This window comes from Micromesistius poutassou (assembly GCF_964030765.1).
Source record: "Micromesistius poutassou genome assembly, chromosome: 3".
Taxonomy (NCBI): Eukaryota; Metazoa; Chordata; class Actinopteri; order Gadiformes; family Gadidae; genus Micromesistius; species Micromesistius poutassou.
Window position 1 is genome coordinate 1503834 of NC_140273.1, and position 17453 is coordinate 1521286.

The 17453-nt window shown below is 48.2% G+C and overlaps 2 protein-coding genes across 3 annotated transcripts; both read left to right on the plus strand.

The window, feature by feature from the left end:
* The first annotated feature begins 1300 nt into the window (after positions 1 to 1300).
* On the plus strand, positions 1301 to 4251 carry gpr78a (G protein-coupled receptor 78a). The gene is made up of 3 exons (XM_084465239.1): positions 1301 to 2036; positions 2817 to 2930; positions 3977 to 4251. Exons 1-3 carry the CDS (start codon positions 1330 to 1332, stop codon positions 4215 to 4217), a joined length of 1062 nt encoding a protein of 353 aa, XP_084321365.1. The 5' UTR covers positions 1301 to 1329; the 3' UTR covers positions 4218 to 4251.
* Positions 4252 to 4804: 553 nt separating this feature from the next.
* Positions 4805 to 17134, plus strand: cpz (carboxypeptidase Z). 2 transcript variants are annotated; one of them, XM_084465586.1, is made up of 13 exons: positions 4805 to 5068; positions 5546 to 5581; positions 5725 to 5776; positions 6500 to 6822; positions 7321 to 7536; positions 7930 to 8168; positions 11783 to 11944; positions 12496 to 12654; positions 13054 to 13189; positions 13404 to 13543; positions 14224 to 14323; positions 15233 to 15378; positions 16197 to 17134. In XM_084465586.1, the coding sequence occupies exons 1-13, from the start codon at positions 4981 to 4983 to the stop codon at positions 16398 to 16400; spliced, it is 2001 nt and encodes a 666-aa protein (XP_084321712.1). In that variant the 5' UTR covers positions 4805 to 4980; the 3' UTR covers positions 16401 to 17134. The 2 variants fall into 2 exon arrangements, with proteins under 2 accessions (XP_084321712.1, XP_084321713.1); XM_084465587.1 differs by lacking the exon at positions 4805 to 5068 and having other exon boundaries at positions 5545 to 5637.
* The last annotated feature ends 319 nt before the right edge of the window (positions 17135 to 17453 follow it).

Sequence of the window (17453 nt, forward strand, 5' to 3'; positions counted from 1 at the left end):
GACTCAGGACTCAGTTACTGCATTTGTGTTTTTACAATTTCGTATTTTATCAAATCAAAATGTGTGTGAGTGATTAGTGGGCGGAATAACATGTTTTTCCAGGACTCTCCCTTGTGGCCAGTACAGCGCTAATCCTCTTAATGCGGGTCTTTGACATTACTGTGTTGCTGCTCTATTGTAGCGTTAGCTCATTAGCGCCTCCCCTTATTAACGCGTTCTCAGTCCTCTGGTCCTGCAACGCTTCACGGATCAGTTCAGCTCCGCCGCTCGCCCTGTTTAATGAATCCTCTTAGTTGGGCTCTTAAGATGCAGCAATGTTTGGTTTACAATTCACACACAGAATACATTAAGTTGCATACATTATTATCACAATATCCCCAACATAACAATAGACCTACACAGAAATGTGTAGATATATTGAGAGAGAGAGAGGGAGATCCCCTCTTTCCCCATCTCCCTCTCTCTCTCTCTCTCCCCCCCCCCTCTCTCTCTCTCTCTCTCTCTCTCTCTCTCTCTCTCTCTCTCTCTCTCTCTCTCTCTCTCTCAGGATTATCACAATTATCACTATATCCCCAACATAACAATAGACAACAACAATTGATCAACACATGTTATTGTATTACAACCAGTGAGAAAGTTAATGTTCGAATCATCCTCCGATTTGGGTTTGCTAGGAGATGAGTGAGTGTATGGGATGTTCTTCTGATCTCAGGTGGCGCAGACGGACAGATTGACAGAGAGCCAGATGATAGGTATTACGCACACGGGGAAATAAACGTCTTTTTTTGGTACTGTGGGATCCTGGTTACTAGCCTACTTGAATACATTCTATTGTGTTAATCATGAGAGTTACTACAATGGTATAATCGTATAGGCTACTTAACGTATTTTGAAGCAAGTATTACAAAACAATTAAATAATGCCTTCAGTGCAGTGATCACATGAACCCGCACGTGCTAAGCGCGCAGACTCACCAGTGCGCGCTTAGAGAGCGTCATCATCTTTGGGTTGGCAGAGCTTTGCCACTTCTCATGGTCAGATGCCAAGTAGGCTTCACCACACACCGCACTCCATCACTTTACGGCGATGGATCCGGGGTGAAGTTAACTTCACTCGTAAATAACTAAAATGGATAAAAACGGTTTGTTATTTTACAAACAGAAGAAGCCGTGCGAGGATTCAGCACACTGGACAGCTCTTTCCTTTTTGTACTCCAACAACTAACAACTTTGCGTCACGAATGCGTAATGACTTCCAATTAGCGCGTTTTGCGAACCTTCTCTCGCGGCTCTTGGGAATATCGTCCGCGGCGGGACGTCTCGAGATGAGATGAACGTCACGGAGCTCCTCCTGGAGCTGGTCCTCATGGTGGTGGCGGTGGTCTCGCTGGTCTCCAACCTCTCCGTGCTGCTCTGTTTCCTCCAGAGCGCAGACATCCGCGCCCACGTGCCGGGGATACTGGTCCTCAACCTCTCCTCCTCCAACATCCTGCTCACCCTCATCAACATGCCGGCCACCTTCGTGGGGGTCGCCACCAGGGAGAACCCCTTTGGGGACGCTTACTGTAAGGCCGTGAGCTTCTCGGAGACCTTCCTCACCTCCAACGGGATGCTGTCCATGGCGGCTCTGAGCGTGGACCGGTGGGTCGCCGTGGTCTTCCCCCTCAGCTACTCCACCCGGATGGGACCGAGGGAGGCTTTCATCATAGTTGGGTATTCGTGGCTGCACTCCGCAGCCTTCTCCCTCTCGGAGCTGCTGATGTCCTGGGGGGGTTACAGCCAAACCTACGCCTCGTGCACGCTGCACTACGGCGGGAAGAGGGACGGCGGCAGCGGCAGCAGCAGCGCTGTGGGACCCTCGCAGCTGGGCGCCTTCGCGGCGTTCACCGCGGTGCTGCACGGCAGCGGCTTCCTGCTGTGCCTCACCGTCATGACCCTCTCCTACCTCAAGGTCCTGAGTGTGGCCAGGTCCCACTGTAAGAGGATCGACGTCATCACGGTGCAGACCCTGCTGCTGCTGGTGGATATTCAGCCCAGGTAAAGGGGGATACGTTTTCCATGGTAACGTCCAGGGCCGTGACTAGCTTTTTGGGGACTCTATGCAAAATGTTGTTTGGGGGCCCCTGGTTTATTAAAATATCGTGGGGGTTACAAACCCTCTAAGGTGGCCATGCATTTTACCTTTGCATCAATCAAATGCTCTTTAAAACTACCTGGCAAGGGCATCTTGTATGCGCTAACTTGTGCTGAAAAAAACGAAATAATCAGTTATGAGAGCTACTGAACACTTGTTTGGTATAGAATGGATGTAAATGGCTCGCCATCTGACACATTCCGGAACACGTCATCACCGTGAGAAGGGTGGAATTGAACTAAAATCATGGCTGATTAACATCTCCACATAGACGATAGCAAGAATGAAGCTGGGGTAAAATTCTTTAAGAGAAAAATAGCATATTTTTTCTCTCAAATTCAAACCAAACATCTCAAGTTGACTCCAGCAATTTAAACCCACACAAAATTACGATCAATGGGAAACACTGGGTCTGCATGAAGAACTCCTCAAAAATGTAAAATAAAACAATCTGCATTATAACATCTTCAATACACACATAAATGTGACAAAATGTTTGTTTAAAGTGTTGATAATAATAAATAAAAATTATAAATTATCTGCATGTCGGAATGTCAGTTGATATATTATGTCCAAGTATTGGTGGAGCTTTCTCACTGTTCTCTCTAAACCTCTCTCTCTCTCTCTCTCTCTCTCTCTCTCTCTCTCTCTCTCTCTCTCTCTGTCTCTCTCTCTCTCTACAGTGTTAAAGAAAGATGTCTGGCAGAACAGAGGAAGAGGAGTCATCGTGCCTCTAAGAAGATCTGCCTCTTCATCGGGTCTTTTATAGTTTGCTTCGCTCCATATGTCATAACAAGGTACCTGCTATGGGGATTTACATTAAACACATACCCATTAGATATTGGATTCATGTATCCTTACACAAACACACACGCATGCACACACACACACACACACACACTGGAATACACATGTGCACACACATACACAGACACACTTTTCTTGCTTTCATCCAATCGGACGGTGACTAGAGCAGAAGGGAATTAAGGAGGTTTCAGCCGTCTTGCTGAAGGACCTTACAGGCTGAAGACCTCAATAGCCACCCCACCACACCATTACTATTAACTAATCACAGTCAGTCCCCAGAAGTTCTATGATACATTAAAGCACATACCTTCAACAGGGGGTTCACGGCCCCTAGTGGTTCCACAGAGGTTCTGCGGGGGGTCCCTGAAATGATTTGATCACAGACATTTTTTTCTTCCAAAAATTTCAATATGTACATTGTAATGATGCATGTATACGATGCTGAGCCAGTGAGTCACTTCTAAGCATGACACTATAGACCACTCTGCACTTTATGATCATGTTGTTATCTTGTGTGTGTGTGTGTGTGTATGCGTACGTGTGTGTGTGGGTGGGTGTTTATTAATTATTGAGCTTTTGGTGTGTTAGTGAACGTCACTAGAGTTTGGGTCGACCAAACAATAATCATTAACTTGTGGTGGTGAAGCAAATCAATATGTAATGGGGGGGTCCATCACTGTGTCACATCAGCCCAGGGGTCCGTGGCCTGGAACAAGTTGAAGACCTCTGGACCAGTGTATGACCCAAATATACAGGATACAGTCAAACCAGGTCTTCAATTTGTTTACATTCAGGGGATTTTGCTGACGCCTTTATTCATTCACACATTCACACACCGAGGGCGGAGTCAACCATGCAGGGCGACAGCCAGCTCAGTCAGGAGCAGTCAGGGTGAGGGCGTCTCGCTCAGGGGACACCTCGACTCACTTCTAGGAGGAGGAGCCGGGGATCAAACTAGCAACCCTCCGGTTACCAGCCAACCCGCTCTACCTCCTGAGCCACATGCCCTTCAGCTCTCTACCTTCTCCGTCCACAGGATAACCCAGCTGGTGCCCCAGGTCCACGTCCCCCGTCCGTGGGGCATCACCACCAAGTGCCTGGCCTACGCCAAGGCGGCCAGCGACCCCTTCGTCTACTCGCTGCTCCGCCAGCAGTACCGCTCCGCCCTGGTCAGCATCAGCCACCGCATCCTGAGACGGGACCGCTACTCCTTCTCCACCCACAGCGCCAGCAGCATGACGGACGTGGACGGGACTACCAGAGTCCCCCAAGACTGAGCAGATTCTTCTGAAGGGCGGACACCTCCTTAGGTGTTTGGTTTGACGCCAGAGACACAGAGCACAACGCGGTGAAGTGTGAAGGATAGCCCTGGTCAAATGGGGCTGTGATGATGATGATGATGTGTCTTTTACTGAAGTACATGCTGTGTGTTGGCACGCCACCGCCTGAATGAACTGGTTTGCCTCTGGAACCACGAAGGCTTCAGGGCTTGGTGCTCAATGAAGATCTGATCTTCTTGCTGACTGTTCCTCACATGCTCTAGAACCACATATGAAGTGGACTAAATCGGATCTGAAGCAATCAGATCGGATCTGAAGCAATCAGTTGCAATGTGTTCTTTCCACACTGCTCTGAAAAACACTACCTGAGTCATGTTATGAGTATAGCTTTTTTGTATTAAAGGAATTGGTCTCATTGGACTCTTTATTTTTGTATGTTTCATGCGTAAAGTCATAACCACGATCACCATTGACGTCAAACAAAACTCAAATAAACGTGCTTATCCCACCCTCGACAAGAACCTTCCCTCCCCAGCGCTCTGGCCCGAGTGTTCCCATTTGCTGTGTAACATGATCGCTGCAGATTCAAAGCCATAATTCTCGGCAGGGCCACACATCTGTCGGTGAAGGGATGCTCCGCGAAAACAAAGGAACGAGGTAACCGCTGGTGGTTGATTGCAGGAGGGAAGTTGGAGGTCCACACGCAGACTGGACTCAGTGCCACATCACAAACCCCTGCTCGGCTGCGTAATACTGCAACATGCATTTCGCACAAATCGTGCTCTTTCTTTCGCTCACTCAGTGTTGGTGCGCCCCACCGCAGCACTGCGGGACGGGTGATAACGTGGGTAAGGTCAACTATCTTAAAATATTCTGAGTTTGTAAAAAAAGTACTTTTAAAGTCTTTACTAGTAGGTACTTGCACGGCGATAATGTGTCTGATATCCGGTGCTTTGTGCAGTAAAGGTGTTGGAATGAGACGAATGCATCGTTTATTACACACTTTAGAACACATTTCGAGTTTAGATACGGCGCATGTTGCCTCGCTGTCATGCATTGATCTTCGTTTACGACGAAAATCAGTGTTTGTCAAAATTTAAACCAGCTTTCAGATGTTGTTGTGAACACGTTGAACGTATTAACGCATTACATCCATTGACTCACTAAAGCTGTTCGCGAAGTATGTTGTTAGTTATCTTATCCCTGCCCAGCTTGGCTGTTGCCACGCTTGAATCTATCGCCCCCTAGCGGATCTTCTCCTCCCTGCATGAGGGACAGATGTTGGATCTACTGATTCGACTTTTTTGCTATTTTATATTTCACAGGACCGTGCAGTGACAATGCAGCGGTTGAAGAAAAACGTAGGTTCTATTAAAATGTTGTTTCTCTTTCTTCTGAAAAATGCACTCTGACAAAAGTAAGTCGATTTGGATAAAAGCGTCTGCTAAATTCCCTAAATGTAAATGTAAATGTAAACCAACTATTGAAACCTTTTTCCCCATAGCCACATGCACAGAGCTGAACCTGGGCTACTGCAATAACATGGACTACTCCAGGTGGGTCCCCCCCCCCCCCCCCCCCACACACACACACACACACACACTCATATACAGACTAATAACAACACACCACACCCACTGATAACACACTATTAACAACACATCACACCCACTGATATACACACTAATAACAACACACATTGAGCTATGTCTGCTCATGTCACAGGCTGTCTTCCAAATTCACCCATTCATGCACAAATACACACACCGACGGCGGTGTCAGCGATTTAAGGCGACAGCCAGCTCGTCAGGAGCATTTAGGATCGGCTTCTTGCACAGGGACACCTCGACACTCTGCCAGGAGGAGCCGGGGGATCGAACTAGCAACCCTCCGGTGACCATCCAACCTGCTCTACCTCCTGAGCCACATGCCGCCCTAATGCCTCCCCCTCCCTCCCTCCCTCCCTCCTTCCCCCCCTCAGGACCATCTACCCCAACATGCCGGGCCACATGCCTCCCTAACGCCTCCCTAATTCCTCCCTCCCTCTCTCCCTCCCTCCCTCCCTCCCTCCCCCCCTCAGGACCATCTACCCCAACATCCCGGGCCACATGCCTCCCTAACGCCTCCCTAATTCCTCCCCCTCTCTCTCCCTCCCTCCCTCCCCCCCCTCACAGGACCATCTACCCCAACATCCCGGGCCACATGCCTCCCTAACGCCTCCCTAATTCCTCCCCCTCTCTCTCCCTCCCTCCCTCCCTCCCTCCCTCCCCCCCTCACAGGACCATCTACCCCAACATCCTGGGCCACCGCACCCAGCTGGAGGCCGAGTCCGGCGCGGAGTACCTCCTGCTGACGGTGGTCCACGGCCTGCTCAACGGCGAGTGCTCCCCCGACATCCGGCTGGTGGGCTGCTCCGTGCTGGCCCCCCGTTGCCAGGGCGACCGCGCCGTCAAGCCGTGCCGCAGCACGTGCGAGGAGCTGCGCCGGCACTGCGGCCACGCCTTCGAGTCCATCGACATGGCCTGGCCCTACTTCCTGGACTGCGACCGCTTCTTCGCCAGCAAGGAGGAGGGCTGCTACGACCCCCTGGCCGGCCTGAAAGGTCACTAACCTAACCCGGTGTGCAGACTAATAGATCTGTATGGCCTCCCCCCTTACCCGCCCCCCCCCACACCCCTCTTGCGCACTTAATGTATGTTGTATGTCCTGGCACAAAAAAAAAAATAGTAGCATCTTATCCTCGCTATCTTTGTAGTATACGGGGAATGGGTTAACCTAGTGATGGTTAGCACTTGGTTCTTGGTGCTTGGCACTTGGTTCTATGAACATCCTTACTGTACTCACAGAGATATATTGTTGTTTCTCTTTCTTCTGACAAATGTTCTAATTGTACATCGTATCTTCTCCTTACCTTGTCTTTTCTCCTCCTCTCTTTACCTTGTCTCCTCCTCCTCTTCTCCTCACCTTGTCTCCTCCTCCTCCTCTCTTTACTTTGTTTCTTCCTCCTCGCTCATGTGTCTCCTCCTCCTCCTCTCTTTACCTTGTCTCATGTGTCTCCTCCTCCACCTCCTCCCTCCTCCCTCCTCCCTCCCTCTTCCAGCCAGACAGGAGCAGTCGTTCGCCAGCCTGTCCCCGGAGGAGCCCAGCACCATCATCCAGTTCACCTACGCCACCAACTCCCAGATGTACGGCGTGCTGAAGCGCACGGCCGCCAAGTGCTCGCAGATCGCCCAGGTCTACAGCCTGGGCCGCAGCAGCGAGGGCCGCGACCTGCTGGCCATCGAGTTCTCCCGTAACCCCGGGCAACATGAGCTCAGTGAGTCTGGTCCTAGTCGTCGTGGTAACAGCTGTTGTTGATGTACAGTGAGGTCCTCAAACATGAGCAGGGTGTGATATGAAGAGGGTTACGGGGGGGGGGCCGGACCACTTGATTGACACTTGAGACCCCCTGAAAGCTTCAGTAGTTAAATGTGGGGGGTCAATAAGATTTTAACAAAAATAACCAAACTTGTTTTTATTTGTCACTTAGAATATATTTTGTAAAAGCTTACTATGTCCAGTGATTACTAGTCAAATTTCAAAACATTTATTGACAAATATGAATAGGCTTCACAAATGTATTGTTGTTATGTTTCTTCTTGTGTTGCCGTTGAGCACTCGGTTGATTGTGGTCTGCCTCACCTTCCTCTTCTCCTCCCCCCCCTCCCAGTGGAGCCTGAGATCAAGCTGGTGGGCAACATGCACGGTAACGAGGTGCTGGGCCGCCAGCTGCTCATCTACCTGGCCCAGTACCTGTGTTCCGAGTACTCACTGGGCAACGAGCGCGTGCAGGCGCTGGTCAACAGCACGCGCATCCACATCCTGGCCTCCATGAACCCCGACGGATACGAGCTGGCCGCCGCCGAGGTAGAGGACAGCAGTGACCCGGAGCTCAACCCCCGGCAGGAAGTAAATACTGTTAAGATTGAGGAAAAAAGAAAGATAAACTTGCCATTATCCGCCTCTGTCCCGCATGGCTGTTCTTACTGTCTCTCGGTCTGTCTTTCTGTCTGCCTGTCTGTCTGTCTGCCTGTCTGTCTGCCTGTTTGTCTGTCTGCCTGTCTGCCTGTCTGTCTGTCTGTCTGTCTGGTGGTCCGTTTCCTTAAGACGAGAGCTGAGGTGGAGGAAGGAAAGGGGGTTGTGTTCTTTGGCGTGGGGTGGTTGTTATGTACTTGGGTTGTATTATATATTAATAGGTCTCAGGAGGGCAGATTATTGAGTAGCCTTATGGCTTGGTTGGAAGTCAATGTTGGGAAATGGTGGTAGAATTTCCATTTTTAAAAATACATCAAGAATGATTTGATGATATAGTATTATGGATGAAGGACATATGGGTACTATGTCATAACTAGTAGACACAGATAATTTATAATATTGTGAAGGGATCTCTTTAGGTCCTCTTTAATAATAATGTAGGCCTAATGCTTTAAAATTGTAGACTTATACCGTGTAGACCCTATAAGTTCATCTACATGCCAAAATCAGCAGCATGAACGGGTAGCTCCAATCTAACGTAACCCTGAAGCTGACCTTATCCAACCGAACCGTCTGAGGAACTGTGGCCACTAGCGCCCCCTGCTGTATCCCCTCGGGTTTGCCATTTCGATCACTAGTTTTTCCAGTTGGGATTTCCTGGTCTTTTTGGTGAAGTGCATGCAGTGCAAATGGGACTTTTCCATTTCCTACACCTATCCTTTCCTTTCCTATTCATTCAACATCATGCCAGACTGACATAACCTTCCAATGTTTAAAAGTGCCTCAGATGTTCCCCACACATCTTAGCGAAGCTCTGCATGCAGATAGATTATGGACTGTGCATGGTATGCACATATATTTTTATATTTAAGACAGCTGCATAGCAATATTAAATGCACTGCAAGGTACATTTTATATTGCATGCTAAAATTTAAAAAATATTCTCTGAATATTTTTCTAATATGAGTTATAATATTTATGTTAAACTGCATCAAACTCAATGCAATGCACTATGTTGATTTAGTTAAGCCTACTGATAGACAATGATGCATGGTCTGTCTGTCTGGGTTTCTGAATCAACTGCTTTGGTAGTTTTAAGGAACTGTTCAAGCAATAAGTGAATGTGTGAAGATGGAATAATCCAATTTAGAGAAAAATACATTTGTCTAAAATATTTGACAAATGTATTTCCAATGATTTGCAGTAGTTGTTTTTGCCATATTTTTATGAATGTAAAATATGGGAAAATATTTATAATCTATCTTTGCATAATAGTAAAATAGATTGGGCATTAAATAAATGTGTACAGTATTACACATTTGTAAGGTTGTGTCTTAACATACAACATCGGATACATGGTCATCATCTTTAACATCTTAACATTTTTACTCAATTCATTTAACTCCTCAATTTACCCATATTCATACTGAATTGATATTTCTTATGTGTTTTCCTAAAATGAAATAACCAATTAACAGTGCTAGCTGGCGTGTGTAGCTCTGTATTAACAGTGCTAGCTGTCATGTAGCTCTGTATTAACAGTGCTAGCTGTCATGTAGCTCTGTATTAGCAGTGCTAGCTGTCATGTAGCTCTGTATTAGCAGTGCTAGCTGGCGTATGTAGCTCTGTATTAGCAGTGCTAGCTGGCGTATGTAGCTCTGTATTAGCAGTGCTAGCTGGCGTATGTAGCTCTGTATTAGCAGTGCTAGCTGGCGTATGTAGCTCTGTATTAGCAGTGCTAGCTGGTGTATGTAGCTCTGTATTAGCAGTGCTAGCTGGTGTATGTAGCTCTGTATTAGCAGTGCTAGCTGGCGTATGTAGCTCTGTATTAGCAGTGCTAGCTGGCGTGTGTAGCTCTGTATTAACAGTGCTAGCTGTCATGTAGCTCTGTATTAACGGTGCTAGCTGTCATGTAGCTCTGTATTAGCAGTGCTAGCTGTCATGTAGCTCTGTATTAACAGTGCTAGCTGGCGTGTGTAGCTCTGTATTAACAGTGCTAGCTGTCATGTAGCTCTGTATTAGCAGTGCTAGCTGGCGTATGTAGCTCTGCAGTGCTAGTACAGTGCTAGCTGGCTGAACTCCTCCTCAGGGCCCCGTACTGAACGGATGGACCAACGGACGCGGCAACGCTCAGAACATCGACCTGAACCGGAACTGTGCTAGCTGGCGTATGTAGCTCTGTATTAGCAGTGCTAGCTGGTGCATGTAGCTCTGTATTAGCAGTGCTAGCTGGCGTGTGTAGCTCTGTATTAACAGTGCTAGCTGGCGTATGTAGCTCTGTATTAGCAGTGCTAGCTGGCGTATGTAGCTCTGTATTAGCAGTGCTAGCTGGTGTATGTAGCTCTGTATTAGCAGTGCTAGCTGGCGTATGTAGCTCTGTATTAGCAGTGCTAGCTGGTGTATGTAGCTCTGTATTAGCAGTGCTAGCTGGCGTATGTAGCTCTGTATTAGCAGTGCTAGCTGGCGTATGTAGCTCTGTATTAGCAGTGCTAGCTGGCGTATGTAGCTCTGTATTAGCAGTGCTAGCTGGCGTATGTAGCTCTGTATTAGCAGTGCTAGCTGGTGTATGTAGCTCTGTATTAGCAGTGCTAGCTGGCGTGTGTAGCTCTGTATTAACAGTGCTAGCTGTCATGTAGCTCTGTATTAACGGTGCTAGCTGTCATGTAGCTCTGTATTAGCAGTGCTAGCTGTCATGTAGCTCTGTATTAACAGTGCTAGCTGGCGTGTGTAGCTCTGTATTAACAGTGCTAGCTGTCATGTAGCTCTGTATTAGCAGTGCTAGCTGGCGTATGTAGCTCTGCAGTGCTAGTACAGTGCTAGCTGGCTGAACTCCTCCTCAGGGCCCCGTACTGAACGGATGGACCAACGGACGCGGCAACGCTCAGAACATCGACCTGAACCGGAACTGTGCTAGCTGGCGTATGTAGCTCTGTATTAGCAGTGCTAGCTGGTGTATGTAGCTCTGTATTAGCAGTGCTAGCTGGCGTGTGTAGCTCTGTATTAACAGTGCTAGCTGGCGTATGTAGCTCTGTATTAGCAGTGCTAGCTGGCGTATGTAGCTCTGTATTAGCAGTGCTAGCTGGTGTATGTAGCTCTGTATTAGCAGTGCTAGCTGGCGTATGTAGCTCTGTATTAGCAGTGCTAGCTGGTGTATGTAGCTCTGTATTAGCAGTGCTAGCTGGCGTATGTAGCTCTGTATTAGCAGTGCTAGCTGGCGTGTGTAGCTCTGTATTAACAGTGCTAGCTGTCATGTAGCTCTGTATTAACAGTGCTAGCTGTCATGTAGCTCTGTATTAGCAGTGCTAGCTGTCATGTAGCTCTGTATTAGCAGTGCTAGCTGGCGTATGTAGCTCTGTATTAGCAGTGCTAGCTGGTGTATGTAGCTCTGTATTAGCAGTGCTTGCTGGCGTATGTAGCTCTGTATTAACAGTGCTTGCTGGCATATGTAGCTTTGCATTAACTGTGCTAGCTGGTATGTAGCTCAGTGCTAACAGGGCTAGCTGGTATGTAGCTCAGTGCTAACAGTGCTAGCTGGCTGAACTCCTCAGGGCCCCGTACTGAACGGATGGACCAACGGACGCGGCAACGCTCAGAACATCGACCTGAACCGGAACTTTCCGGACCTGACCTCGGTGCTGTACCGCAACAGGCGCAGCCGACACTACCGCACCGACCACATCCCCATCCCCGACTCCTTCTGGTTCGGGAAGGTGACCAAGCCACTCCGCTCCCGACTGATGATTATGTATTTTTAATAATATATAGTAATGTTCATATTAGATATTTTATATTTAAAGGTGACATATTATACCACCAGGTGTGAGTGTGATTAGCCGTTACGTTATATAGATTATGTTGTATTATTATTAATATTATTAATTTATTATCGTCATCATTATTGTTGTTTTTATTTCAATATATATATATCGCAAGGTTGCAATATGCGTTATTATATGTTTTACTATTTGGCACACTATGTTTAACATTGTTAGTTTTATTATACCTATATTAATATGAATAGTGCTGTGGCTGCTGTTTTTGTTATTATAAGTACAGTTATTTATGTTATTATGTTATTATAATTATATTATAATTATTACTACTAGTATTAATAAAATATTGTAATATTGTAATATTGTATTATATAATATTATAATATTATATTATCAGTGGTAGCAGTGGGGGTAAGCATCATTATGCTGGAACGCAAACTAATAATAGTCAACTTTGCTGTTCATGTAATTCTCTCCCTGGCCGGTAGGTGGCGCCAGAGACCTACGCAGTGATGAAGTGGATCCGCGCCATTCCTTTCGTTCAGTCCGCCAGCCTCCACGGCGGGGAGCTCGTTATCTCGTACCCGTTCGACTTCTCGCGACACCCGCAGGAGGAGAGGATGTTCTCCCCGACCCCAGATGAACAGGTGGGCGGGGCAGACACATCTGTTCTAGAACATACTGAAAGTATCACAGCTGGATAGAGGTGGGCAGTTTGGATGGGGCAAATATCCTAAAAACACTCGATCTATGTATTACTTTACATTTACATTTAGGGCATTTATATATGGACGGTTTTATCCAAAACGACTTACAATAAGTACATTTGTCAGAAGAAAGAGAAACAACAATATATCTCTGTCGGTACAGTAAGGATGTTCATAGAACCAAGTGCCAAGGACTAACTTCAAGTACTGTTTTTAAGTACCAGGACGTACTTACCTCTGAATAAAATGCAAACTAAATACATGCACGTAGCTGTGGCTCAATGTTGTTGCGTTCCCCTTCCCTCCCACTGCCCTCCCTGTGATGGCGGTGATGGCCAGGCCTTCAAGCACCTGGCCCGCACCTACGCAGACTCCCACACCACCATGTCCAACAACGACACGGACCGCTGTGGCGCCTCCTTCTACCGGAACGGGGGTATCATCAACGGGGCTTTATGGTACAGCTTCGCAGGCGGTGAGGGACCCCAAACATCAGCCCTGACACTCAGCACATGCCTGAGAGTCATTCAGACCCGGGACATGAAGGATTGTTGTTGTTGGAAATATGAATCGTACCTATAATGCACAATTCTATGCAAATTATTATTTTTGGCAGGCCAAAGTGTCCTAAAAATAAGTTGTTCTCCATGGATTTGCGTTCCCGTTCTCAACCTCTGTCCTGGCCGCAGGCATGTCGGACTTCAACTACCTGCACACCAACTGTATGGAGATCACGGTGGAGCTGGGCTGTGATAAGTTCCCCTCGGAGGGAGAGCTGTACCCCGAGTGGAAACGCAACAAGGAGGCCCTGCTCAGCTTCATGGAGTCGGTGAGGGTTCTCTGTTTGTCTGTGAGGCTAAACGGCATAAGTTTGGTTTAACAATTAGCAGTGACAGTGAAACTGAGTCGTCAGGTATTAGTTTGGTTTAGCAGAGTGACTGAGACTGAGTCATCAGGCATTAGTTTGGTTTAGCAGAGTGACTGAGACTGAGTCATCAGGCATTAGTTTGGTTTAGCAGAGTGACTGAGACCGAGTCATCAGGTATTAGTTTGGTTTAGCAGAGTGACTGAGACTGACGCCTCTTGCGCACTACCTCCGTCAACGGACGCATCCCATTGACTTTGCATGGGGCACCCTCGAAATGCATTGTGGGTCCGTCCGTTCTTTGGGCGCCGTGGCCTGCGTCAAAAGTTGAGAAATGTTCAACTTTTCGGGAAGCGACGGGTCCATTGGCCAATCAGATCGCGGTTATGTAAATACACTAGTGTGCCGCTACTGTATAACTGCTTTATAACGCCTGGTGCAAGGAGAGCGCAAGGAGAGTGTTTCCCCTGTACGTGGACAGAGATTTGATTGGCAGGCAGGCTGCGTCCACAAAGACTACTCCCCCATACGCCAGACATGCCCTCCGTCATCCGTTGACGGACGGAGGTAGTGTGAACGAGGCGTGAGTCATCCAGTATTAGTTTGGTTGAGCAGCGTGACTGAGACGTGTCTCCTCCTCCCAGGTCCACCGTGGGATTAAGGGAGTGGTGAGGGACATGGACGGCTATGGGATCAAAGGAGCCACCATCTCCGTCAGGGGAATCAGGAAGGACGTGACCACAGGTAGACGCGCCCTCCTCCTCCTCATCCCCAGGTCACAGAGTCGCCTGCGTGGGGGAATCCTACCCGAGGTTGTCCTCACCTTGGGTTCCTCTGTATGGTCACAGTATTCATACACGTGCAATGAGTGCCATTTACATTTACATTCAGGGCGTTAAGCAGACGCTTATATCCAAATGGTCTTACAATAAGTACATTTGTCAAACGAAAGAGAAACACCAATCTATCTGTCGGTACAGTAAGGATGTTCATAGAACCAAGTGCCAAGCACTAACAATCACTAGGTTAACCCATTCCCTGTATACAACAAAGATAGCTAGGATAAGATGCTACACGGTGCTAAGTACTATGTTTAAGGGGCAAAACGTACAAACATACAATAATTGCGTAAGAGGGCCTTTTGGGAGTGTAAGGGAGGAGAAGGGGCGGTGGGTTAGGGGAGAGGCTATGCAGAGACCAGGTGAACTCTGAACAAGAGAGCCTTGAGTCTCTTGCGGGATGAGTTGTGTTGTGTTGTGTTGTGTAGATCTCCACCCTTGACCCTCTCCAGCCTTCTCTTCTAGTTTGGTCCAGTGTTTACACATTACAAGGGGCGGCATGTGGCTCAGGAGGTAGAGCGGTGTCGGCTGGTAACTGGAACGTTGCTAGTTCAATCCCCGGCTCCTCCTAAGCTGAGTGTCGAGGTGTCCCCTGAGCGAGACGCCCTCACCCTGACTGCTCCTGACTGAGCTGGCTGTCGCCCTGCGTGGCTGACACACCGCCTTCTATGTGTGAATGTGTGCATGAATGGGTGAATGTGAGGCACTATTGTAAAGCGCCTTTGAGCGGCCACTGGTTAGAAAAGCGTTGTATAAATGCAGTCCATTGACCTCGGTCCTCATCTCCGCGCCGGTGTCACGTGACTTCCTCCAGCGGAGGACGGGGACTACTGGCGACTCCTCAACCCCGGGACCCACATCCTGACGGCCACGGCCAAGGGCTACTCCCGGGTCTCCAAGCGCGTCCGCCTGCCCCACAACATGGTCAAGGCCGGGGTGGTCGACTTTGTCCTGAAAAAGGTGAACTCATGCACTGTGTCGTGTGTTGTGTACGGCACGTGGGTGTTTAGACGTAGATGGTCTTAGATTGTGTCTTGAGGTGGTTGTCGCGGTGGTCGTGTCTATTCGTAACTTTTTTTGTATCTACTGCTGCTGCCAAGTTTGGTCAGAGTCATTTAAAGTGCATGAAACCCGTTCAACCGCGTCTCAAATCACCGTGGCTTTCTTTTCTAAATCAATCTACAACAATCAATATCTTCGGTGGAGTAGAAGGATATGAGAAAGTCTCTCAATTTGAATCAAAGGGATGACGTGATCGTTCAGCATCACTGCTGTCCTCATCAGCATCCTCGTCTACAACCTTGTTCCTATTCCTTCCTTCCTTTCCTTTATGTGTCCTCCCTCCTCCCTCCCCTCCTCTGTGCCTCCTCCTTCCCCTTCTCCTCCCTCCTCCTCCCTCCTCTTCCCTCCTCCTCCCCTCCTCCCTCCCCCTCTTCCTCCTCCTTCCTCCCTCTCTCCTTTCTCCATCCTTCCCCCTTCCTTCTCCCTCCCTTCCCCCCTCCCCTCCTCCTTCCCTCCCTCCTCCCCTCCTCCCTTACTCCTCCCCTACTATCTCTTCCCTCCTCCCTTCCTCCCTCCCCCTCTTCCTCCTCCATCCTCCCTCTCTCCTTTCTCCATCCTTCCCCCTTCCTTCTCCCTCCCTTCCCCCCTCCCCTCCTCCTTCCCTCCCTCCTCCCCTCCTCCCTTACTCCTCCCCTACTATCTCTTCCCTCCTCCCTTCCTCCTCTCCTCCCCTCCTCCCCTCCTCCTCCCCCCCCCCCTCCCCCCTCCTCCATCAGGTTCCGCTGGAGCCAGACATCGATGACCATCTCTTCCCGATGGCCGACTCTTGGGAGCGTTTTGACCCCTACAACCAGTTTGAGAGCTACAGCGTGGTGGAGCGCGGCGAGCCGAGCCTGGAGCGCCAGGAGAAGCCCTGGTGGTGGAACTACTTCTCCCAGTTCTCCTTCTCCCCCCCGACGTGGCTGCTGCGTAACGTCTAGACACCAGCCCCCGTCCAGAGAGAGAGAGAGAGAGAGAGAGAGAGAGAGGGAAACGCTTAACGCTAATGTAGCATTGTAGGACCGACCGGTAATGGAGGAGGAACGGATATTTGCTATTGAAGCGAGGGAGAGGGAGCCATTACAGGCTACATGTATCACGGCGGTGGGGTAGTGGTCCCATGTGCTTCCCTGGCAGAATGGGAAACAGGCTAAATATAATTCCAATCTGAAACCTTGGCTTTAGCTCTGTTTTTTTTACGTTTGCTGTTGCATTAAAAGCATCACTTGGAAATGAATGAATTAGTACCCTGTAGAATTATTTATAAAAGATTCATCATTTGTGTTTTGTCAATAGCATCGCCGTCACACACATCGCAGTTGTTTCTCTTTTTTACTCCAAACGTCTGATCGACGACAAAGACAATGATGAGCTGATCACTTAGGCTTGGTTTTCGGTCGTGCTGCTTTCTGTACAGGTGGTGTATTGTCCTCAGACTGTTGTACCTCTGTCTCTGGAGTGAAATGGTTTGTCTAAGTGTCTTTCTGTGCAGCTTGTCTTTGCCATGTAGTCGCCTTTCGTAACATTCCCTGACAGCAGGTTACGCTGTGGTTTCTTAGGATGGCTTAGGATTTCCAACCACTTTGCTTTGGGTTTAAATCTTCTTCTTCATAGGTCACGTCCTTAGCTATGTGTCTGGGTAATATATGCAAGGTCACGTCCAAGTACCACTACCTGTCAAATATATTATCACTAATATTATCTGACATTTCTGAATTCAAAACACTGAAATTAAATGTTTTCCATTGTGGCTCATGTCACCTGTGTTTCTTGTTCAAATAAATGATGGTCATGATAAATGATGTTCATCATTTAACTCGACAATTATTTTTTTGTTATTGAGGCAGTTGAACTGTTTAGTCACAAGATGGTGCTAAAGAACATATTTTGTGACCAAGACTATACATGCACGCAAACACACGGATACACACGCGTGCATTCACGCACATACACACGCATGCATTCCTACACACGCTCACACACACACACACACA

Bases quoted from the DNA above. Each gene is read 5' to 3' on its own strand.
- gpr78a (XM_084465239.1), top strand. From the start codon at position 1,330: ATGAACGTCACGGAGCTCCTCCTGGAGCTGGTCCTCATGGTGGTGGCG. The intron at 2,037-2,816 runs GTAAAGGGGGAT...CTCTCTCTACAG, and splicing joins CTGGTGGATATTCAGCCCAG to TGTTAAAGAAAGATGTCTGG. The intron at 2,931-3,976 runs GTACCTGCTATG...CTCCGTCCACAG, and splicing joins GCTCCATATGTCATAACAAG to GATAACCCAGCTGGTGCCCC.
- cpz (XM_084465586.1), top strand. From the start codon at position 4,981: ATGCATTTCGCACAAATCGTGCTCTTTCTTTCGCTCACTCAGTGTTGG. The intron at 5,777-6,499 runs GTGGGTCCCCCC...CCCCCCTCACAG, and splicing joins AATAACATGGACTACTCCAG to GACCATCTACCCCAACATCC. The intron at 13,544-14,223 runs GTGAGGGTTCTC...TCCTCCTCCCAG, and splicing joins TGCTCAGCTTCATGGAGTCG to GTCCACCGTGGGATTAAGGG.